The following is a 21,947-nucleotide window of genomic DNA, read 5'->3' on the forward strand; positions in this document are numbered from 1 at the left end:
GGTACTTGTGTAACTGTGTTCACTAATACTCCTGTTACTGCTGCTATTACTTTTCCTTCTTCTGTTCCACTTACAGGTATTGCTAATGTTACTATTGTTACAACTGATATCCCTGCAATTATTACAAATATTGCTACTGTTGTTAATACAGGTCGTATTACTACAACACTACTGTTCTTATGTTTACCATTACCAGTGTTATTATTGAAACTAGAACTTCTAATAGTCCTAACAGTGCTGCTTTTCCTGCTACTAGTGTACTTATTAGTACTGACGGTGTCTGTTGTGATTGTCCTATTCGGGAATTTTGGATGGAGCCAGCTGCCAGTGGAGTGAATTATTAGCTAAGCCAAGGGTTTGAATACAGGGCAACAGCTTTTCTAATGGTTCCATTGCACATGCAGCCCGCATGCAGACCCGTAGCCCCCTTCAGCATGCAACCTGCATCCTGAGCCATAGCTCCCCATGAGTATGCTTCCTGCATCCTGAGCCATAGCCGCCCATCAGTATGCAGCCTGCAGCCAGAGCCGTAGCCCCCTTCAGCATGCAGCCTGAGCTATAGCCCCTTCAGCATGCAGCCTGCAGCCAGAGCCGTAGCCCCCTTCAGCATGCAGCCCGAGCTATAGCCCCTTCAGCATGCAGACTGCAGCCTGCCGCCTGAGCTGCAGCCCCCTTCAGCATTCAGCCTGCAGCCTGAGCCGGAGCCCCCTTCAGCATGCGGCCTGTAGCCTGAACCATAGCCCCCTTCAGCATGCAGCCTGAGCTATAGCCCCTTCAGCATGCAGCCTGCAGCCTGCATGCTGAGCCATAGCCCCCTTCAGCATGCCTGCATCCTGAGCCGTAGCCCCCTTTCAGCAGGCAGCCTGCAGCCTGAGCCATAGCCCCCTTCAGCATCATGCAGCCTGCATGCTGAGCCGTAGCCCCCCTTCAGCGTCATGCAGCCTGCATGGACAAAAACCCTGCAGTTTTGTCTGAGTGAGGGGCGGTGCAAGCACCAGTCGCTCCAAACCTCACCCTCCCAGTTACTGCGGCTTCCACCTCTCCCTACCGCCGGCTATTCCAAAAGCATGAGGCCTCAGTGTTGAGTGGGAGAAGGACCAGAGGGATGCCTGAGGTGCTAGTGAAAGGAGGAAGTAAGTCGGATGGAAGAAGGGTGGGTGTGTACATGCATGAGTGTGATGAGCGCATAAGGGACATAAGTACATGCCTGTGTCTGTTTAGGGGAGTAGGGGATAATTCAGGTGTATGGACAGGAGATCAGGAGCCCAGCTTGGCCTAATGCTTCTGGGACTGCCCATATCTCACATAATGGCCCTTTCTTGATAGCATTTTGTCTATCTTCACCTTAGGGCATCATTGGCAACTTTCTGCTTATCCCTCGAATAATAGTAGCCCACACTTGGCATATTGAGGGCATTCTTGGATATATTGATTAATATATATACTACTGATCAATATGTGGCATGTAGTTGACATTTATGTCACTCTTCTAGCTGCCACTGGCTTAATAGTGACCTATTTGTATCATGTATTGGGCATTCCAGGTAACTTTTGGCTATTTCTGCATGATGCCCTAGCCTTTAAATATTCTAGGCATTCCTGTACCTGGCGTGATGTGGGAATTCTTGTTGGTATTCCGGCTATTTGTGGCCTGACATTGGCTTATCCTTCACTTGTGGGTCTTCTTAATGACATTATGGCTATCCCTCGAAATGATTTACTGGGACAGTTCTTGATATAACTTTGACATCCCTGCCACACAGGTGGTGAAAAACACTGTCATTTGAGGATGATAAAGGGAAAGGAAGGCAGACGCTGTCCTTGGTTGACAGTTGCATATGTAGAGAAGGTGATGTTTGGTGATCAAACGTGTAACTATTTAAATGGTAATCCTATAGTTTGGGACGAATATACAGTTTTATGTGGAATCTCAACTTCTTTATCTAAAATACATATTTTGAACTTCCTGGTGAAATCTCTGTATTTTCAGAAACCGGAAACCTGGTGTTTCGGACAAAATGTTTGCATATCAAAAATATATTTAAGCTGGTATTTTAGGGATGATTTATTCATGCTGAGATTGGAAGGTATATTGCTGACTTTGGTTCCTTGGAACCAGAGGACACTTACTGCTATGGCTGTTATTTCATGATTTGTGTGGGGGTATTTCAACATTTACATTCATAAAACCTTCTATGATGCTATCAGAACTCCTGTACTGCCTGGAACCTAGGCATCCATTATTGGTGTCTGCAGTGCTTAATTTGTAAATAAAAATATGCCCATGGCCAAAGCCCTCCTCTTAAACACACGGCTGCTGCAATTAAATGTGCAAACACAGAATACTGAGGCCACGTAATCCTGAAGCCATCTCGGGCCTCTTCAATCCATTTACAGCCACTCCCTGCCCCTTCAGCTCACTCTTGCAGCTTTCTGCTTTCTCCCTTTGTGACGCTTTTTCGTTTTTCTCTTCCTCCGTCTTTCCCATGCGTGTCTTTTGCTCGTAGTAAATGCTTGAGGCAAAAAAATAAGTGCCTGCCCTCAAAATGAGTGCCGGTGCTCCGCACCGGAAACAACCAACACAAATTAAGCACTATGGGGGTGATTCTAACTTTGGCGGGCGGCGGAGGCCGCCTGCCAAAGTTCCCCCTCCAGAACACCGCTCCGCGGTCAGAAGACCGCCGCGGTGATTCTGTGTTTCCCGCTGGGCTGGCGGGCGACCGCCAGAAGGCCGCCCGCCAGCCAAGCGGGAAACCACTTCCCACGAGGATGAGTGGGAAGTGTGCGACGGGTGCAGTTGCACCCGTCGCGAATTTCAGTGTCTGCTAAGCAGACACTGAAATTCTTTGTGGGGTTCTCTTACGGGGGCCCCACGACACCCCATACCGCCATCCTGTTCCTGGCGGCAGAACCGCCAGGAACAGGATGGCGGTATGGGGTGTCAGAATCCCCATGGCGGCGCAGCGAGCTGCGCCGCCATGGAGGATTCCTAAGGGCAGCGGAAAACCGGCGGGAGACCGCCGGTTTTCCCTTTCTGGCCGCAGCTGAACCGCCGCGGTCAGAATGCCCTTGGGAGCACCGCCAGCCTGTTGGCGGTGCTCCCGTGGTCGTTGACCCTGGCGGTCAACGACCGCCAGGGTCAGAATGGCCCCCTATGTGTCTGTCTGCTCTCTGCTTCCGCAACCTCCAAATAATTGAGCGGTAGCATTTCTGTATCAGCCTGGAAGATGTCTGTGGCTCCAATGTCTATGGCCGAGTACTTTGAGATTTGTGTACTAATTGATTTTTCCACCCTGCTTCTCTCAAGTGGATTCTCAGGCATAACGTATGACTGCACAACTGATAGGGTTAGGATGAAAAACAAAGTGAAGGAAGATGATTTATGCATTTTGAAAAATGATAAGCCACACGGCATTGCAAATTCTGATCTTTAACCATATGTAGCACATTTAGCTCGTTTCTTACTATTTATGGAAATTGTGCTGTATGCTTGCCAAATTTCTTTTCAAATATTCTTGGAGAGGTTGAGGTCCAACCTTTTTAGGGAATGTAAGCCTGGCCATGCGCACAACAAAATGATTGGAATATCTTATAACCCTTGGACAATAAACAAAACCGGAGATCATTCAGCACCTTATCATGATAACTGCATGGCTCCTCTCAGATAGCCCCTTTCTTCAAATGCTGAATTCTGTGTCAACTACCCACAGCCCACAGAAACCTCTGTTTTAAAGGTACCATTGCCCTAGCATATAGTAAGAGTAAATTACATTCCAGTTTCATTATTTTTTCTTACTGCAGAATGGTCGGTGGGTTAATTGCCTGCTTCTGAGATCTAGCTGCAACGTGCAAGCCACACAGTTAAACCCCAGAGGGCCCATTGTCCTTTCTTCTTACTGAGGTTGAAAATATTGAATACTTTTTAATTGGCATTTTAAAAATACAGAGTATTCACCACACATCAAAACTGCAAGCGCTTCTTAAATCAGATTTTTTTAACTCTAATTTGAAAACATATAATAATAATCAATGAGTGCAGTGGACTAGCACTCGCGTGTGTTTGTCCATCGATATACGGATAGCACGCTACTTTAGCTTAAGTTACTATCTAATGAGAACATTTTAAACCCCCAAATCTGCCTGTCTCATATCAAGCAGTGGGTGGCCTCCATTTTTCTAAAACCCAACGTATCAAAGACAGACTTCTTAGTACTGCAACCGGAGGAATTGCTATTCACAGCCAACATTGTTTCTTTCAACGCATCTTATTAAAATTAACACCAACAACCCACTTTTCACCAAATATTAAGGCTTCATAGAATAAGGTAACATACTGTACAAGGAAAGGTGTCTGAAATAATTTAATCCACCTCTTATCATCTTCATATGCTCGCAGATGTAAGCTTTTAATTCTTATGAAGACTTTCACAGATCAGTTCAGTCGCTAACCCTCTCAGTTATTGATGTTGGTAGCTCTATCCTTGCTGAGGTCCCAAGTCTACAATTGCTCCTTTGAGATCAATACTTCACTCCACTGCTCGCCTCAGTGCCTATAAGTTGGAGCACATCCCATCATGTGCATCTCTCTCCACTGGCTCCCCATTGAGGAATAGTTTGCCTCAACTTGTCTTGCATAACATATGTTATGTTAAGTTGCTTATATAGCACATGGCTACCCAAAGGCCTCCCAGCGCTATAGAGGACTGTCAACATATCACAACCCAGCTTCCTGGAAGATCAGCTGTTACAGTTAGGGGAAATAGAAAAACATGTAGTAAGCATCCCCTCACCGATGCTTTGGGACTGGAGGGCCCATAAAAAAGAATGCAAGAACCAGAAACCATTCTTATTGACTGCTAGCACTTCGAATGTGGAACTTTTTATCCAAACAAATTTGATTTGCACCAACTCTCATGTCCCCTGTGTCTCACTTAAATCCACTTCTTCAAATGTCTTCTCTACTAGGCTATTGTGGCGCAATTCTTGAATGGTAACAACATCATAAATATACTAGAACCCATACCACCAAGCATGACATCCATTCATGGCTGAAAAAAATGCATGGGTGGGATTTTGATTTAAGTTCAGGAATAATAAACAATTGTGGTTCAGTCTTTTAGCCTTTTGTTAGAGAATCAGTTCTGATGTTAAGCTTTAGTAAAACCTGTGAGCACCTTTTTCGGTAAATGTACTGGAGTCTGACCAAGAGGCACAAAGCCTGGTTAATCAGTGCAGGTACTTGCTAGAAATTGATTACCCTCCCATAGATACCATGTCTATCTTCTGGGAAATTGCCACAAAGTCTCATCATGCTAGTAAGAAATATTTATTAGTATTGATTGCCGACGAATACCCAAATCATTAATAGGAAAGAACTTGTTATTCTGAACATCATCTGACAATCCAAAATTGTAAACAAAACCAAAAAAAAATGCTTAGTAAAATCAGAAATGACTGAACAAGCACTTGTTTTCGATATGTGAAAATAATGATTTTTTTTTTAATTGATTTGTAATTTTTTTAATTTTTATTTGAATTTAAAAACAAATGAGAGAGGAGCAAGGGGAGCAGAATACAATACATAAATAATCAAAAGCAAACCATTAGTGCACTCCCAAATTCAGAGAACCTTCCTAGTTTACAAACCCCACATGCAAAAAACATTGCGCTAGCAAACCATGATAAAGTGAATAGTGCAATGGCAGGATGAGCAAAGTACAAGAAAATGCCGGTGCCTGGAGGCAATCAGCCAGATCCTGATGAAAAACAACGTGGGACATCATAACAGTTATTAAGCTATTGTCCAGAGGATGGGAAAGGTAAGAACAACACATAAAATGTACTTTGCTTATTAGCTAATAGCAAAGCCTCAGAGGCAGTATCGGATTCATAGAGCTTTCCAACTGTGCAAGTCCTTCTGAACAAAAGAAACATTTCCGAAAGTGCATCACATGTGGTATCGTAATAGTGCAAACAACAAGATGCATTAGCATTTAAATTTTATATAAGTTTTTAAGATTTTTCATGTTCTCTTTTTTATTTTTCACGGTTTTCCTGCCCTTCCAGAGGTATTTCTCCTATCAATCAGAAAAATGTTTACCCTAAAAATTCAGAAAAGAAAATGTGGCATGTTATTTTTTCAGTATTTTTATTTTAATGTTTTTCCTGTTAATTTTTCTAAAGTGACACCTCGGTCTCATAGATGTTGATTGCCTCTCCTTCGACAAAGTATCTTGTATGGCAGTAGTTCCCAACGTGTGGTCCGGGGACTCGTGGGAGTCCGGGAAGCCTCCTTAGGGGGTCCGCGACTGCTTAGAAAATTAAATAATAATAAAAGATTAATAAATGTATATAAATAAAATGGCTAAATGACAATTGAAAATTGTAAAACGTACTGTAAATGTCAAGACATTTTAAAATGTAGGCTAAAAATTAAATTAGTATCCTCATATTGATTCGTGGGAACAGTGCAGGTGCATCAAACAGAATATAGTGTAGCCCATGTGTGGCGTTAATTGAATTTAGAAAGGCTCCAACCTTCCTATTAAAAATATATTTCTAATTTTTTTAATTTTATATTTGTTTTAAAATTAAATAAAATGTGTTCTTGTTTGTGTATGTGTTTGATGAATGTTTGTTTATGTATTTTTTGTGTATTGTTTTATATTTCAAATCATCGACAATGTTTAGGCCGGGGTCCCCAACTTCTTGTAATGACTTAGTGGGGGGTCCCCAGATTCCATTAAGGATAAAGTGGGGGTCCACAGAAGTCAAAAGGCTGGAAACAACTGTTGTATGATAAAGAACAAAAGAGAAATTTGCAGAAACTTAGACCAATATCTTGATTTTTAAAGGATTTGGGCACTGATTAAGTGTTAGATGGCAATGATAAATGGTTTTATTTCTGCAGGAAGTGCTAAATACAGAGGAGATTAACACTGCTATTAGTAGTAGGTGGATGTTTTTGAAGAAATGCAAATTCTTTGAAATTAACATATAGAGAAATTTCGCTACCGAATAAATTTGTAATTCTTTGCAGATTGGTTCCAGAGGGTGGAATTTGTGAAATGATGCAGTTTTCGCAGAATGTCACCCAGACATGTACTCGCACAAACGAGCACGAAGCATCTAAATTTTGCACATGCGAAAAAAAGCAGCTTGTTGCAATTTTTTTGCTTTTGTGTTTTATGAACAAAAAATAAATATTCTACAGGAGCCTAATACCTATAGTGGGGGAAATTCTACCAGCAATTATTTTCCTTTGCCTGCTGTGGCATATGCACACATATCCTGCTCACTTTTCTTTCATACCTTGCCTTCTATAACCAACACCTTACAAATTATTGTTTAAGTGCTAAATTGATCAGCGAGTAATTCAACTCTCAACTAGATTAATTTTGTTTTTGTTTGTAACTATGATACTGTGGAATGTCTTACCTTATTATTACTACTGAGTAGTCATTACTGCAAGTATACATTCGGCTCATGTGAGCAAATCCACTGACCCTAGAAGGTTTTTTAGGGTCACAATTAGAGAATCATAGAACCTTTTAAACTGTTGGGGAGGGCTGGGCCCTCTGTCTCTCTATACCAAGCCTTTCATACGTCAGAGGAGAAAGCCTTATAGTAGGACAGCACAAGGGTGACTGATGGTTGAGTATATGCTTATGGCAGGTTAGAAAAAATATCAGCACCGTTATAATTCTAAAATTGGGCCTCTTGCGTGGTATGTTTCAACATAGGAAGGAGAAATGTGCTTATCCCCACACCAGATTTGGACCTAGCATAGTGGGCACCTGCATATGTTCATGCATATATAACTGCACCTCTGTCGATGCAAGTGAGAGTGTGTGGTTGTGTATCTGTGTGTCCACACAAGTAAGTGTGTGTGCATGTGTGTGTGCACACAATGGTTTCGGTGTGTGCATATGCATTTCAGTGTGTGTGGTTGTATATGTTTTTAAGAGGGTTTGTGTCTGCAAATTTAGCCAGTGGTCCTGTGGGTGGCTTTGTATGTGTGATGGTCAACTTAAGTAGGTTGTGCCTGGTAGTAGGAGCTGGTACAATAAAAGGAAAACAAGCCTTCGTCTAGCACTGTGTTGATCACATCCTGCCTGGAGCTTGTGTGGCTAATCACCCAAACAGGAACTTCCTATATACTTTACCGGAAGTAGGACCACTCGGACAAAGACTAAGGGCCCTATTATGAGTTTGGCAGTTTTGCGACTGCAAAACTCGAGGTGGTGGTTGGACCGCCACATTCCTGGCGGTCCGTCAGCCAGATTACAATCCTGGTGGTCAGATTGCCAGGGGACCACGCTAGGATCACAGATCCTGATGGGGTGACAGCGGTCAGAGTTGTGGTCAGCCACGGTGGTGCTGAGTTCAGCGCCACTATGCTGATCACGACTTCGCTTTCCACCCCCCTTTTCATGATGGGCCCTGTGCCGTGAAAAGGCTGTCAGAAAGGCAGTGCTGGGGGCCCCCCTGCTATACCAGACAGTGCGCATTCCGAGGGTGCTGGGGGCACCCTTTATGCTACAGCATTGGCCTCGGCTCCATTGGGAGCCGAGGCCAATGCTGCCCCTGTTTCCACTGGCTGACCGGCGGAAACCTCCTAAAATGGAGGTTTCCGCCGGTCAGCCCGGTGGAAACATCGTAATAGGGCCGGGAGGGAGACCTCCAGGTTCGCTGTAGTCTCCTCCCCACAGGTCTGGAGGGCCGATGGTCAGCCCGCCAAACTCGTAATGAGGCCCTATAAATTCCTAATCATTGGACACAATGCAGTTGTAGCATGTGCTGGATAAACAGTGTTTACAGCACACCACAACAAGTTCACATTGGTGTTAGCCATTAACAAACAAACACAGCAGGAACAATGGCCATAACACACATGGATACCATGTAGTGTAGTGACTAAGGGCTTGACTTAATTATTGGTGGTAAGAAACCTCAATAGCAACAGTGACACAGTGCTTAATTTGAGCCAGTGGTTTTCGGTACTAGGCACCGGCACTTAATTGTCTACACCAACACTTATGGCAGTTTTCTACCTGGTGGCGCTGTTCGTCTAATTTAGAGACAAGCACAACAATATTTGTGTATTAATTTAATATACATAAAGAATGACTGGCCCCTGTCACCAAAGGTATTCCTATAGGTTTGGAGTCACAATTGTCACACTTGACTTGTAGGTGTGTGATGGTTAGTAGTTGTGTTGTTACTGTAATTGATAAAGCTGACAGCAGCAATGGGCAGGGCAAGCAGAAGTGGCCTCCTGATGAGGGCCCTGGCACTATTTTTTTTACAAATTAAGCACTGCAGTGATGGAGTATCCTTACCACCAAGAATGTGGTCCACTCACCTGATTTAGATGCAGGTGGACCAAATGTTTCATCATGGCAGAGACTATTCCATCTCTGTCATGATTAAACCCCTCTGAAGGCCCTGCGGAGTAAGGGCCATCGAAGGCTGACCTGCAACTTTACCCACCTGATTTAGATGGGTGGTTAGAGATCAGTTCTCATTGCTCATTACCAGATCAGTTTTCATTGCTCGTTAACACCACGAAAACCCTGGCAAGAAGGGGCAGAGAAAACTGCTTAATGGTTCCCTGGCCATGGAGGATGGGGATGACTTCCATAGCAAGGGGTGCATTATTTGTATTTTAATAAAGAAGATCAACTTCAGGATTATCTTTTGGGAAATGCAAAACAAAAAACTGTTTAGTTCAGGGCTTTGTCATAATAACAGAGCCCTGCACCAAACTTTAAACTGCATTGACATGAGCCCCCAAGATGATGGATCCAGGCAATGCTTTAGAAATGATCACCAGCTTGGTGGTAATTTATAAATTAGGCAGGCGGTATCTCCATCAGGGTGATTGAGTAATTCACTCCATTGCTCAGTCACAGCTACAGGCCACCCGCCTAAATATAAATCTGACCATACGTTATTGGCATGAAGGCAGGAAAATGCGTTCTAGTCTTAACCCCCCAAAATGGCCACATTTTGTGACCTTGTCCAGACTTTAGGATGACGTTCTGTGTCAAGATCATGTCATTTAATGTTACAGAGGAACTCTTTCCCTTTTTGTGTTCACTTGAGAAATGACACAAAGAAGAATTGAACTCAGCTGCTTGACGTTGTCATGCAGAAGGTCCTACAGGAATTGTCCTTAAGTCACTACTAGGCAGACACAATCAGTGACAAAGATAGGACACTGGGTTGAGACATTCTTTTGATGCGTTCGTCATTATTAGATTCTGGGTTCTGTTAAGTCCATAGAGGCCTGCTTGTTCTTCCTTCTCCAAGCCTCTTTTTCTTTTGAGATATCTCACTACTCAAAGGCTGTTTTCTTGTGAACTCAGTTTGTTCTCCGCATGCCAGGATTGTTTTCTTGTGAGGTCTGTTTGTTCTCCCTGCTCCAGGATTGTTTTCTTGTGAGGTCTGTTTGTTCTCCCTGCTCCAGGATTGTTTTCTTGTGAGGTCTGTTTGTTCTTCCTGTTTCAGGACTGTTTTCTAGTGAGGTCAGTTTGTTCTACCTGCTCCAGGGTTTTTTTCACATGAAGTCTGTTTGTTCTTCCTGTTCCAGGGCTGCTTTCTTGAGATACCTGTGTTTTCTCCCTGCTCCAGGACTGTTTTCTTGTGAGGTCTATGTGTTCTCCCTGCTCCAGGACTGTTTTCTTGTGAGGTCTGTTTGTTCTTCCTGCTCCAGGACTGTTTTCTTGTGAGGTCTGTTTGTTCTTCCTGCTCCAGGACTGTTTTTTTGTGAGGTCTGCTTGTTTTCCCTGTTCCAGGGCAGTTTTTTTGTGAGATCTGTTTGTTTTGCCTGCTCCCGGGCAGTTTTCTTGTGAGGTCTGTTTGTTCTTCCTGTTTCTGGGCAGTTTTCTTGTGAGGTCTGTTTGTTTCCCCTGCTCCAGAACTGGTTTCTTGTGGGGTCTATGCTTTTCCTCCCAGCTCCAGGAGTGTTTCTTGTGATCTCTCATTTCCCAGCCATGTTAGATGAACTGGATAAAAGTCCTCGCTAACCCCTTTGGACTCCTGCGACGTAAATATGTCTCATCTAGGACGGGAAAGGGCCTTTCAGACAGAGACATTATTTCTGCAGCCACCCCTTCGACTTTCCAATTAACCCTCCCCCCCCACCTCTCCTCTGTGGAAGGCTTTTAGTGGGGGCTGATGATTTACACCTGGCTGTGGGCACTTCGCCTGCTGTCTGAGTCTGTGGGGCCTTTAATTCGTGTCCCTGTTGTAAGGGACAAGGGCCATGTCAGCATACACTGAAGCTATGAAACCCAAGCTAATGTGCAGAAGATACTTTGAGAGCTGGTTACTGCTTGTCTGAGTTCTGTTGTTTTGTGTTGCATTAATTGAGGTTGACAGCTAGCTCCACATTGAACAACTCCACATTTTTGCACCGAACACCTTTGTCTCCCTTGCCCAATCTGAACCAAACGTGGGAAAATGGAATTCAAAACTCAGGCAAGAGCACAATCATGACGAAGATTTATCGGGGAATCAGTTACAAAACTACAATGGATGTTACCAAACTTCTCCCTTTGACATTTGACATGGGTTTCCCCTCAGCAAATAGAATCAGCTGGATAAAAGTTCACAAGTTCTGGCGTCCTTTCCATCATTCGGTGCTGGTGCTTGTGTTTTTTGGTTTGAATTTCCGTCCATCTGTTCCTGAGAGCTGAGACAAAGTCCTGGAAGGTTAAGTGATTATGTGGCTGTTTAGATATGGCTCTGATGGCCCACCTCGACTCTGGAACTTATGTCTGTGAGGTTTTGTGGGGTAGTCAACCTAACTTCATGTTAACTTTAGTTTTTTAGAGTATTTATTTTAACAAATTATATAGAACCGGATCACAGAGTTGGTGTGGCCCTGTAGCACTGCCCCCTGGCATGTATGAGGCCACACTGCCTGACATGAGCGTCTGGCACAGTGCTTTTAATGTGAACTACGTAAGAAGCATTGGTTGTTGTTAGTATGGGACCAAGGGTTGTTCCACACATGTCCCTGTGAGTTTGGTACTGCTAGGCTTGTCAGTGACGCAAAAGGGCGTGGGATAATTGTTCACGCGAGCTGGAGCCCTTCTTATAATGCATGGATGGGAGAGTGTGGTGTGTAACTAAAGTGTGACCTCTGTCGGAAGCACATGATGTCATGCTCAACATCTGGAGGGTTCTTCCAGTCACCTCACTGTGGTCTTCCTGCTTTCCTTAGGCATGTCACTGATGCAGAAAGGGGTGAGAGTTGGAACTAGCAGGTAAAATATATGGAGTGGTGGGTTAAGCGAGAGTGTGTAATTATGGTGGGACCTGTCGGGAGCTCAGGGTGTATTTCATGTCATGACAGGTCGGGAGGTGGATTCCAATGGGATCATTACAGACCTCCTTTTTCTCAGGAACTTTTAACACAGTTTGTGGTTCTGCATAGCTGGGAATGCGGGGTGGGTGTGTATTATAATGATGTGCTTCCCTTAGCGTCTACAAGAATATTTAAACAAAATAATGACCAATGACTTTAATTTGTCTGTTGCACGTACTGCATTACTTGTAGGATCTGAACCCTCGGAAACATTACAATTCTGATAATACTGTGTTCAGAATAGAGGGTGATGCTTACTACACAAAGTAAATAACAATATCCTGGGATGCAATATTCAAGACTAGGTCCACTAAATATCTCCTTTTTCTGAGTTTTGAGCCTGGAAAGTAGCTGGGGTGAGCGGTGAACTCCGTGTGGAGTTTTTAGAGTTTTTCCCCACTCTGTGCTCCCCTTAGCGCACGGAGTTCCGAAAAACTCTGCGTAGTGGAGCGGAGATTTTTTCCTCGTTCACGCTCGCCAACGTTAAGCTGGCGAGAGTGAGCAAGGAAAATCTCCACCTCACAGCGAGATTTCTTTATGCAGGTGGTCACAGATTGTCGCTACCGCCCACGTTCTTCCATTCACATTGAGGAGGTTAGAGATAGAAAATCTACTCAAGCGGCAGAAAAGAAGCAGCGCCATCTTGCGCTGTCTGTGATGCCATTAGCACTGATTTTTCAGCGCAGGACAAACACCCGGCGCTTGAAATTTGTGCAGCCATTGAAATGTAACCTCACAAGTATAATCAGGACCACAGGCACAGTGTAAATAGATTTATTTGTAATTTAATTGCATGTTTTATTGAAAATCCCACTATCACTGTACTTTGAAGTAAATATTAAGATCAACCTTCTAAGTTAGGACCTGAATCGAAGATTTGTGATAACTAAACATCATCCAAATTCTGGAGGAAATGCCAAATATGGGCTCGAACTGACTGCCTGAATTTCTCCACCTTGTTATCTCAAGCATAGAGGAAATTCAGCCGGTGGATTCTCCTCCATATTTGACATTTCATCTAAAAAGTGGATAGTTTTCATTTACCATCAAACCACAAATCAGGCTCTAAGGACCTGAGTTAGATCTTGGCAGAGGGGATCTCTCAGTCACAAACATGACAGATATCCCATGCGCCGTATTACGATCCCATCATATCCTATGGAGATCATAATACGGCGGACGGGATATCCATCACATTTGTGACAGAGTATTCCATCCGCCAAGATCTAACTCAAGCCCTTAGTCTACGCTGAGGCTACGTACTCATCACTTTGTTCATCCGCTTGCCTTTGGACAATGGATGTTGCAACTCTGTATCTGTCCTTCTGTCTGAATACTCAGCACAGCTCTAGAATACTGCAATTAATATCTTTATTTGCAGCCATATGATTGGAAGGCATTGTTGTGAGTTCTTGGTGGGCTACAGGGACTTGGGGTACCAAAGTCAATGGAAACCTCTAAACAGCTGTGTCCTTGTGCCAGAGATTCACCTGTGTCGGACTTCTCCCTCCTATTATTTGTGGTGGCGGCTCCCTCTCCCATTCATGAGACAAGAGGTTTAAGCGTCTCATGGGTTGCACTGTACTCTCCACTACATTTCTTGCCTTCCCTCCTTAAATGTTCAACAAACCTCTTAGTTATGTTGCCATAAAGAAGACGTTCACATGTGATGTTCTCCTTATACCCCGTGTGAGACAACACAATGTCTACTCCTACAATATCTGTTCTCCCTTCAGAATGGCTTGCACTCCCTGGTGCCACTGACATCCCCAGTGGCTTTTTAGATAAAAATACAAAATTAGGCCTGATATGTGAACATGGTCCTACTGTAAGGTATGTTGGTAAGACGTAGTAATGAAGTTGTGTTGAAATGATGCCCAAATGGAAATGTAGAACTGTATGACTCTTAGCTTGTGAACATTTTGGGAAGGATGCTGTGGTTAAAACATATTGTTAAAGTTTGATGTAACTATTATGTTACATCACTAAGTGGTGATAATGCTCTTTAATGTTTTTCTCTTTTAAAAGGGGCGATCATGGAAGCATTTCATTAGTCTCAAAAGAGGACTATTCTTCTGAGAAGTCTTTAGAGCAAAATTCATGGACCAATGCAGAGAGGCACTTGTGTGAGAGGGGAGAATCAGATGTAACCCTGAAGAAAGAACATACACTGGCAGAGAGAAAGGACGTAACTGAGCCCAGTGACTCTTCCTATCTCAGAAGCCCTGGCTCACTAAACAAGAGGGATTGTTCCAGGGAAAAGGTCACCAATAGGACAAATGAGAAGAGTTTTGTTGCAACAATGGAGGAACTTTCATGTTCTGCATATGGAAACCACCGGACCTTTTCGCTGCGCAGCACCACTTGCAAGCGGTCCCCACCCTGCCAATCAGAGTCTCACCCGGTCGTCCCACTTGGCACGCCCGTCGGCTCCTACATCCAAAAGCTAGAATGTCTCAAAAGTAAATCCCCAGAGAGAAAGCTGGAGAAGCTCAAAGACCTCATCAGACAGCAGCGGCGACGGCTTATTGGCGCTCCTGTGGGACAACATGGTTCCAACCTCTGGCAACTCAGAGAGACTGTCAATAAAAGCTCTTTCGGACGAAAAGTGCGCAAGGTGACATTTGCCCCTCCTCCGCCGGTTTATAGAGGTCAGTTACGTATTCAGTAATATTGTATTTTGCATTTAGTGGTCCACAGGGTGCTTGTTTACTTATCGCTCTCATAACCCAAATGCTTTTGAACGTCAGTTTTCATTACCCTGTGGTGTATTGTGCAACCTCTAATTTATGTGTAATATTCTAAAAGCTACATTCTCTTCACTGGCCAGAAGTAGTTGCCTTTTAAGAGCCTCCCATCCATATATTTTTCTGTGCGCCCAATGATGGATGCATAACTGGAAATATTGAATTCCTTTGATGATCAATGGTGCTGGAATATGACAGAGCAGTATATTGTTTTTGACCCCAGGGTGACTATTGGCTTTTGTAAATCTCAGAACCCATTTGCCTGATCGGTAATTCACATTTGAAAGAGGTTTGTGATTAGAGGTTACTTGCTGAGAATCAGCACACATGAATGGACATGCATGTAAGTCGCGTGTATATCAAGTCTGGCTTCTCTGTGTTAAAAGAAATGGGATCATTGTAGCTTTTGGTTAATTTCCAATCCAAGCCTCAAATTGTGGTCCGCAAATGACAACACCGACTGCAGACACAAACGCTACATGACCACTGTTCAATTCCACAACATTTTCCGGTTTAAGAGTTCAGTACGCTTGGTGCATTTGAAACCGCTAGAGAGACGGGTGGATAGAAGGAGCCACTGTCGCCAAAGAGAAACAAATTGAAGTAATTTGTTACAAAACAGAAATACTAGTTGTTACTTTTACTGGCATAGGGACATGGTGGTCCCTGGTCTTGATGCTCCTGGTGATTGACACTGTAACTGTTGTCTATGAATGGGACTCATTGCTAGACAGCAGCTATTCCATGGCTCCAAAAGGAAACTTATATATGGGACCAGGAGCTACTGCGCATGCCATGCCTTGCATGGGGCTTGTCCCACAAGGTTGGAGCACACACCTCAGGGGAAATACTTCGCTGGAGCAAGTCTCGTCAGCCAGGATTTCTATGCCTTAGGATTTTCCTCCTCGTGAGGATGAAGGTTGTTGAATTCATAGTAGCTAGGTTACTAACCATTGTGGTCTTTTAAAGATCCAACTAAGCTATTTGATCAGCAAAGCTATGCACAGTTTAGTAACTGTTCCATCTCTGTCGATTAACCAAAGTGGATTTTCTCTCTTCTCATATCTTTGAAGGCCAGAAATACTCAGACTTGACCGGGTGGATGTGTTAAAACAGTGAAACCACATATGATTTTCCCAGACTGCTCTGCCTTCTTCAGGTTGTCCTGAAATCTGCAGAAGCCTCTTGTCCAGGATTGAGTCTTTTGAGTTAAATAAATCAATTGAGGTTACAACTGGCTAGATCAGCTCAAATGCTCTCTTTCTATGCAAAAATATGCTTCTAATTCTGCCAGAATTTTGAGATCTTAGAGGTTCATATTGCCTTAGTGGCGTAACAAAGGCCCGCATAGCCCCCGCTGTGCGAGTGGGCCCCCCAGCTCCAGGGCCCCCCCCGCAGAACAGCACCTATCCTGAGTGAGTTATGCCACTGTAGTGCACAGAAACCCTTGATTAGATTTAATGTTAATTTACAATAAAAAAAAAAGGCAAATCAACAGATTACAAAGTAATTTCCTGTGAAAGCAACTACCTAGAGTGGAAATAAAGAATAGTAAAATTAAAGAGAAAAAGCAGAAACTTGCCCGAGGAGCAATGAGACGAGAGGTAAAAAGGGATGGGTAACGATGGGGCAAGGGTTAATGGAGCCTCCTAACAAGGTGCCCTGGGGTGATATGTCAGTTTGAATCAAGTGACTGTAACCAAAAACCTTTTAATTACAAAACTGCATTGTTGAGACATTTAATTACAAAGGGCGGTGCTTTAAATGGGCCGGTACTGTCGGGTACTGAGGACCAGCTCTTCTTTAATTTGAAAGCGAGAGTAAGTGCACTTCTAGGCGCTGCCGCAATACAATTAATGGGTGAGCACTTCTCAGGAAGAAAAGGATACTCTAAAGAGTATGTACGTGCACTTCTATAGTACCACTTAAAGCACTGACATAGAGGCTGGAGGAGATATGGCCTAATGGATAGAGCTGCCAATCATAGACCTTTAGGAACAGAGATAGAGTCCAGGTCTCGGCTCAGCATCCTGTAATTCTTGCCGTATCATTTAGGGCCCAATTACGACCTTGGCGATGGGATACTCCGTCACAGACGTGACAGATATCCCGTCTGCCATATTACAAGTTCCATTAAATCCTATGGAACTTGTAAAACAGCGCGCGGGATATCCGTCACGTTTGTGAAGGAGTATCCCATCCGCCAAGGTCGTAATTGGGCCCATAGTCTCTATGTGCTTAAAAATGTGTAACATATACCTCTGTAGTGCCCAAAGGCCACGTTTGTCCTGTAAAGAACTTAACAAAATGAAGAAAATTCTAAGAAAGTAATTTGTCAAACTATTAACACAGAGTGACCAGAGTCACTAAACCCTGGTGGTTGATCAAAACCTTTTGAATTGACTAATTGCAGCTCCTGCCTGTGATAGAAAGGGATCTATTTAATTATTTGTGTTTATTCTTTAGCAGCTCTGTCCAGCGTGGACTAGTTCCAGGGGTTGTCAGAGCGCTTTACTCAAGGTCATGTCACCATTTCTATTAAATACATGTGCAGGGATCAGGGTAGAAAGTTGTAAATGGTATTCAAGATGTTTCACAAAACATGGGTAATTAAATAAAACAAATTAAGCCTTATAAAGCTGTGAAAAAAGGGATACCTACTAAACCGAGAAAGATTTGGGTATATCCCAGCCATGATTACACAATACAGGCTTCCAAAAAGATATATTTTATTAAAGGGGCCGCTAGTTATTTTACTGATCATTGTGAATGGCGCTTTTTAAGGGTGTCTTTTTTGTTACTAATTTGTTATTCCACACTTATCCATTAATGCACATCTTCTTTTGCTTTATAGGCTTCAGTTCTGTGAATGGGAGTCTGAGCACATTTCCCACAGACGAGGAGGTTAGAAAACCAGGAACAGAATGTTGTGGTGCACCTGGACCACAGAACCTTCGATACAGAGAACTTAAAGCCCAGACAGGAGGTGGGTACATATTGAGTGGCTATGGCTCTAGAACTGAATTTCGGGGGGAACAGGGACCACAGTAATTTGCTAGGTCAAAAACAAAGCATGTTGGGTTGCAAGTTATAGTTAGCTCAGCAAAGTATGAACTAGTGAATTTCCTGCATATTTTGGGTTTTTAACGTTTTGAGCCCAATGTAGAGTGTGATGGAGAGGGTGCTCTGTAGGAAAGAGGAGAGAGTGCCTTCTCCACCAAACTGTAGTGCCACACACCTGATTTAGAGTCGGGTAGACTCTTACTGTGTCATAGGTGAAGACTACTCCCTCTCCGCCACCAACATACACCTCCGACAGCCCAACAGGGTAAGGACTGTCGGGGGATTTGCTATTTGTCTGCCTGCCATATTTAGAGTGGGTGAATAAAAGACAAGTGTTCACAGCCATTATTGTCAGCTAATACCTGGCGGTGAGGGGCAACGAAAACTGCAAAATTACTCTCATGCCACAGGAGAAAACACCCATGGAGAGGGGGGTCATTCACTTTTTTATTTTTAAAAACAAAATCCTGCTTTAGGAATTTTCTTTTTGAAAATGACAAAAAAATTGAAATTTTTCAATACTTCCTCATGGTGATGGAGCTGTCTGTCAAGCTTTCAGTGTATTGACTGGAACTGCTGTGACGGCGGTTCCTCTCAGTGCAAGAGATGCCTGCTGGACAAGCGGACATCTCTAAATTCGGCAGGCAGAGTACTCTCAGCATGTCGGTAGTAAAGAACATCTCCATGCTGACAGTACGTACTGTGTACGCTTAACCCTAACTGAGGCCCTAAGTTTTATTGTATTTCAACACCTAACTGTAATTTCATTTATCCTTTTCCTTTTTTTCAGTGAATTTCTGGGGTTCTTTTTTGTGTAAACTAGATCCTATTACCATACCTAACCGTAACATCACTTTAACCTTTATTTGGCAGCAAATTTCGTTTTTTGTTGTCATATTGAAACTTAAACATATAGCCAACCCCCTTGGGCAACCTACTTTCCAAACATACAATTTGCGTGTTCTGAAGGCCAACCTTGCAGTCCTTGAGGACCCAAGCCACTGACCCACTTACTGGTGCCCCTATCTATCCCATGGTCACCATCTCTCTCCTCTCTCTTGCATCTCCAGCATCAGTAGCAATATTTGTAATGAGAAGAACTCTCACTGTATTGGCCCGCAAACAACCACTCACCTTCAGCAGGAATGATTGAGTTCTGATGATCAATGGTGCCTTACTGATACTGTTCACTGCAGTTCTATCTGAAATACCCCATTCCCAGTAAAAACAAATTCTGTTGGAACATAAACATGATTTACACAAACATGCAAAAGCTATATGATCTCATCTCAGAACTGATGCTCTCAGTTCCTGAAAATTCCCCTTCAGTTTCTCTATTTTTTTGGGTAGGACCACTTCTGGTTGCACTCCGTGGCCACATCAAGAGGCCACATCAAATGCAACAAGCGTGGAATTAAGAAAAACCAAACAATTAGCATCACAAATAGTGAGTGTGCTATTTTTCCACTACTCGAGTGTTGGCCTAGTGCCTTCTAAGAGGCACCATCACACAGAACCACTATGTTACTGAAGGGTGCGCCAAAGGAATGGTAGTGCCACCAATGTTATCTCTGACAGAATGTCAAAGTGGTCAAACCTATGGTTCTCCATTGATGATTATAAATTAACCATAGTTAATCTGGTTGATACGTGAGCATGAAAACCTCTAAGTGTGTGATGTAGGTCCAGGCACTCTAGGGTTAGCCCGCACAACATACACAGGTATTAAACTATGATTGATGCAAAAGAATCCAACTAAACCAGTTTTATTCTTTTTGCAGTTAAAGACCAAAAACAGAGCATTGAAAACAGAAAACAATGGAGCTGTGGCTCGCAAATGAGTTCGTCCAAACTCCGAACCGACAACAAAAAAGAGAAAGATTCAGGTAACCGCTGCAAAGCATGACCTCTGGTGGTGATTGTAGAAGCAACTGAAGATTTTTTTCAGGACAATCCTCTCACGAAGCAAGCTGGAGTAACTCCTACACAAAAGGTCTTCTGCAGGTCTCCAAAAGTGATTTACCAATTATTCAGTTCTAAACAAAATATACATTCCAAGGGAGAGCTGAATTATGCACAAACATGTGAATAAGCATCATGCCAATGGAATTAAAACAGAAAGAACTATACAACAGCAACATAATAAAGAGAAACATGACATGCTGGTGGCATTTGTAATAAAACAAACATATGTAGTGTGTTTACTAGGTGTGGACTGAGTTCTCTGGACATATGCTGAATGTACAGATACAGACCTCCTTCCAGCAGGTCACCCTATCTAAACAAATTAGCTTGCACTCGATGAGGCCAATAAGTACTAGGTGTTAGTCAAGCAGGGTGGTAACTGGTCACTGGATGAAATAGATGATGACAGTGACCCTACACTGCCAGGCTCCTAGACAGGAGAGACGTTGGACATGATCAAGTAGCTCATTGTATAAAGCAGCCCTCCTCCCATGACTTCAACTCAGTCTAAGTGAGGTAGGATATACTCTAGTGACTCTTCCACAGTAATCTATACAGAGCATCTGAGATCAAATCAGTCACATGCATGCCGGACTCCTGCAAAACTGCATATAAATTAGTTCTTTAAATTCTGAAACACAGTGATGATGAGGAACATGGTGTCTTGGTTCTGAGGAACAGGAGCAGAGATGTATTTTTATTTACTTATATTGAATGTACATTTAACAGAAAGCCACTTCACCAGGCTGAATTGGTCTTGTTTTCAACCATGAGGTTAGTAGGTATATCAAGACCTCACACTGTATTTCCAGCTGGGAGAAAATTTGCAGGAAACTCTGGTGGATGGGGAATAAGTTGGTTTCCTTTGTATAACCTAGACAGCTCTCTCAGGTGGGGATCTGATGAGTTCCAGAGGTGAGGACCCTAAACCTTTCCACAACTTTTCTTTCTCTTATATCAGAGTTGGCTGATCAGACTTTCATTGCTCAACCCCTTTTCAACCATGGTTGTACGGAGGAGTCAATTTTTGAGGAATTCAAGCCCTGTTCCTCTGATGAATTTGCAGAGAGCATGGAGCGAGTATAGGGAGCTTTAAATAGGATCTACTGTAGCGCTAGGAGACAAGTGTTCTTTCAGAGCTGGGGTCAGGCAGAATCTAGCAGCTTCAGTTCAACTCTGTGGTTCAGTTGATGCAAACTTTAGTGCCGTTTGATAGATCATGAGCTGGGAGCTTTTTTTACACACTATGGTGATCTGTTAGCCATAGACAAGCTTTGAATCGAAACAAACTCCTAGGATTTTTTTACTATGAGAATGTGTGACAACAGGCTATTGGCAAAGCAAACCGAAAGGATGATGCAGCTGAAAGACCCTTAAATATGATCTCCGAGTTGAAACCATTGACACAAATGTAATTCTCTTTCCAGAAGTGGATACGTCTTAGACAGTTTGCGATCCTAACCAGTTGGCCTTTGTTTCTTCTTGATTTGATGCAGATTTGTGTGTCATCTGATACATTTCAATAAGTGGCTGATGCTGTGTTATCACATCTGCCAAATGCCGCTCATTAATGCTGTAAGGTGGTATGAAAATGTCAGAATCCTTCACTATCCCACATGTAACACGTTTGATTGATGAGATAGCACTGTTGAATCGGTTGGCTACAGCCTTCTAAGAAGGCTTGGTTCTATTTTACAGCTGATCCGCCCCATTTTTCTAGATGTGCAGGCCTATTTAATGATCCAACATCAAGGGAGTCACTGGAAAATTAAAATACCCCCACTTGACCCATACTT

At 43.2% G+C, this 21,947-nt stretch overlaps 1 protein-coding gene across 4 annotated transcripts in view; it reads left to right on the forward strand.

Moving 5' to 3' along the window:
- Window positions 1–21,947, forward strand: part of CCDC187 (coiled-coil domain containing 187) — a 289,883-nt gene that overhangs the window by 59,900 nt on the left and 208,036 nt on the right. For all 4 annotated transcript variants that reach the window (XM_069241620.1, XM_069241621.1, XM_069241622.1 and 1 more), the window contains 3 exons: window positions 14,405–15,027; window positions 17,978–18,109; window positions 19,968–20,072. In XM_069241620.1, coding sequence (XP_069097721.1) covers window positions 14,405–15,027; window positions 17,978–18,109; window positions 19,968–20,072 — 860 coding nt within the window. The remainder of the gene's footprint in view (window positions 1–14,404; window positions 15,028–17,977; window positions 18,110–19,967; window positions 20,073–21,947) is intronic.

The sequence above is a fragment of the Pleurodeles waltl genome, chromosome 6 (genome assembly GCF_031143425.1).
Source record: "Pleurodeles waltl isolate 20211129_DDA chromosome 6, aPleWal1.hap1.20221129, whole genome shotgun sequence".
NCBI classification, from domain to species: domain Eukaryota; kingdom Metazoa; phylum Chordata; class Amphibia; order Caudata; family Salamandridae; genus Pleurodeles; species Pleurodeles waltl.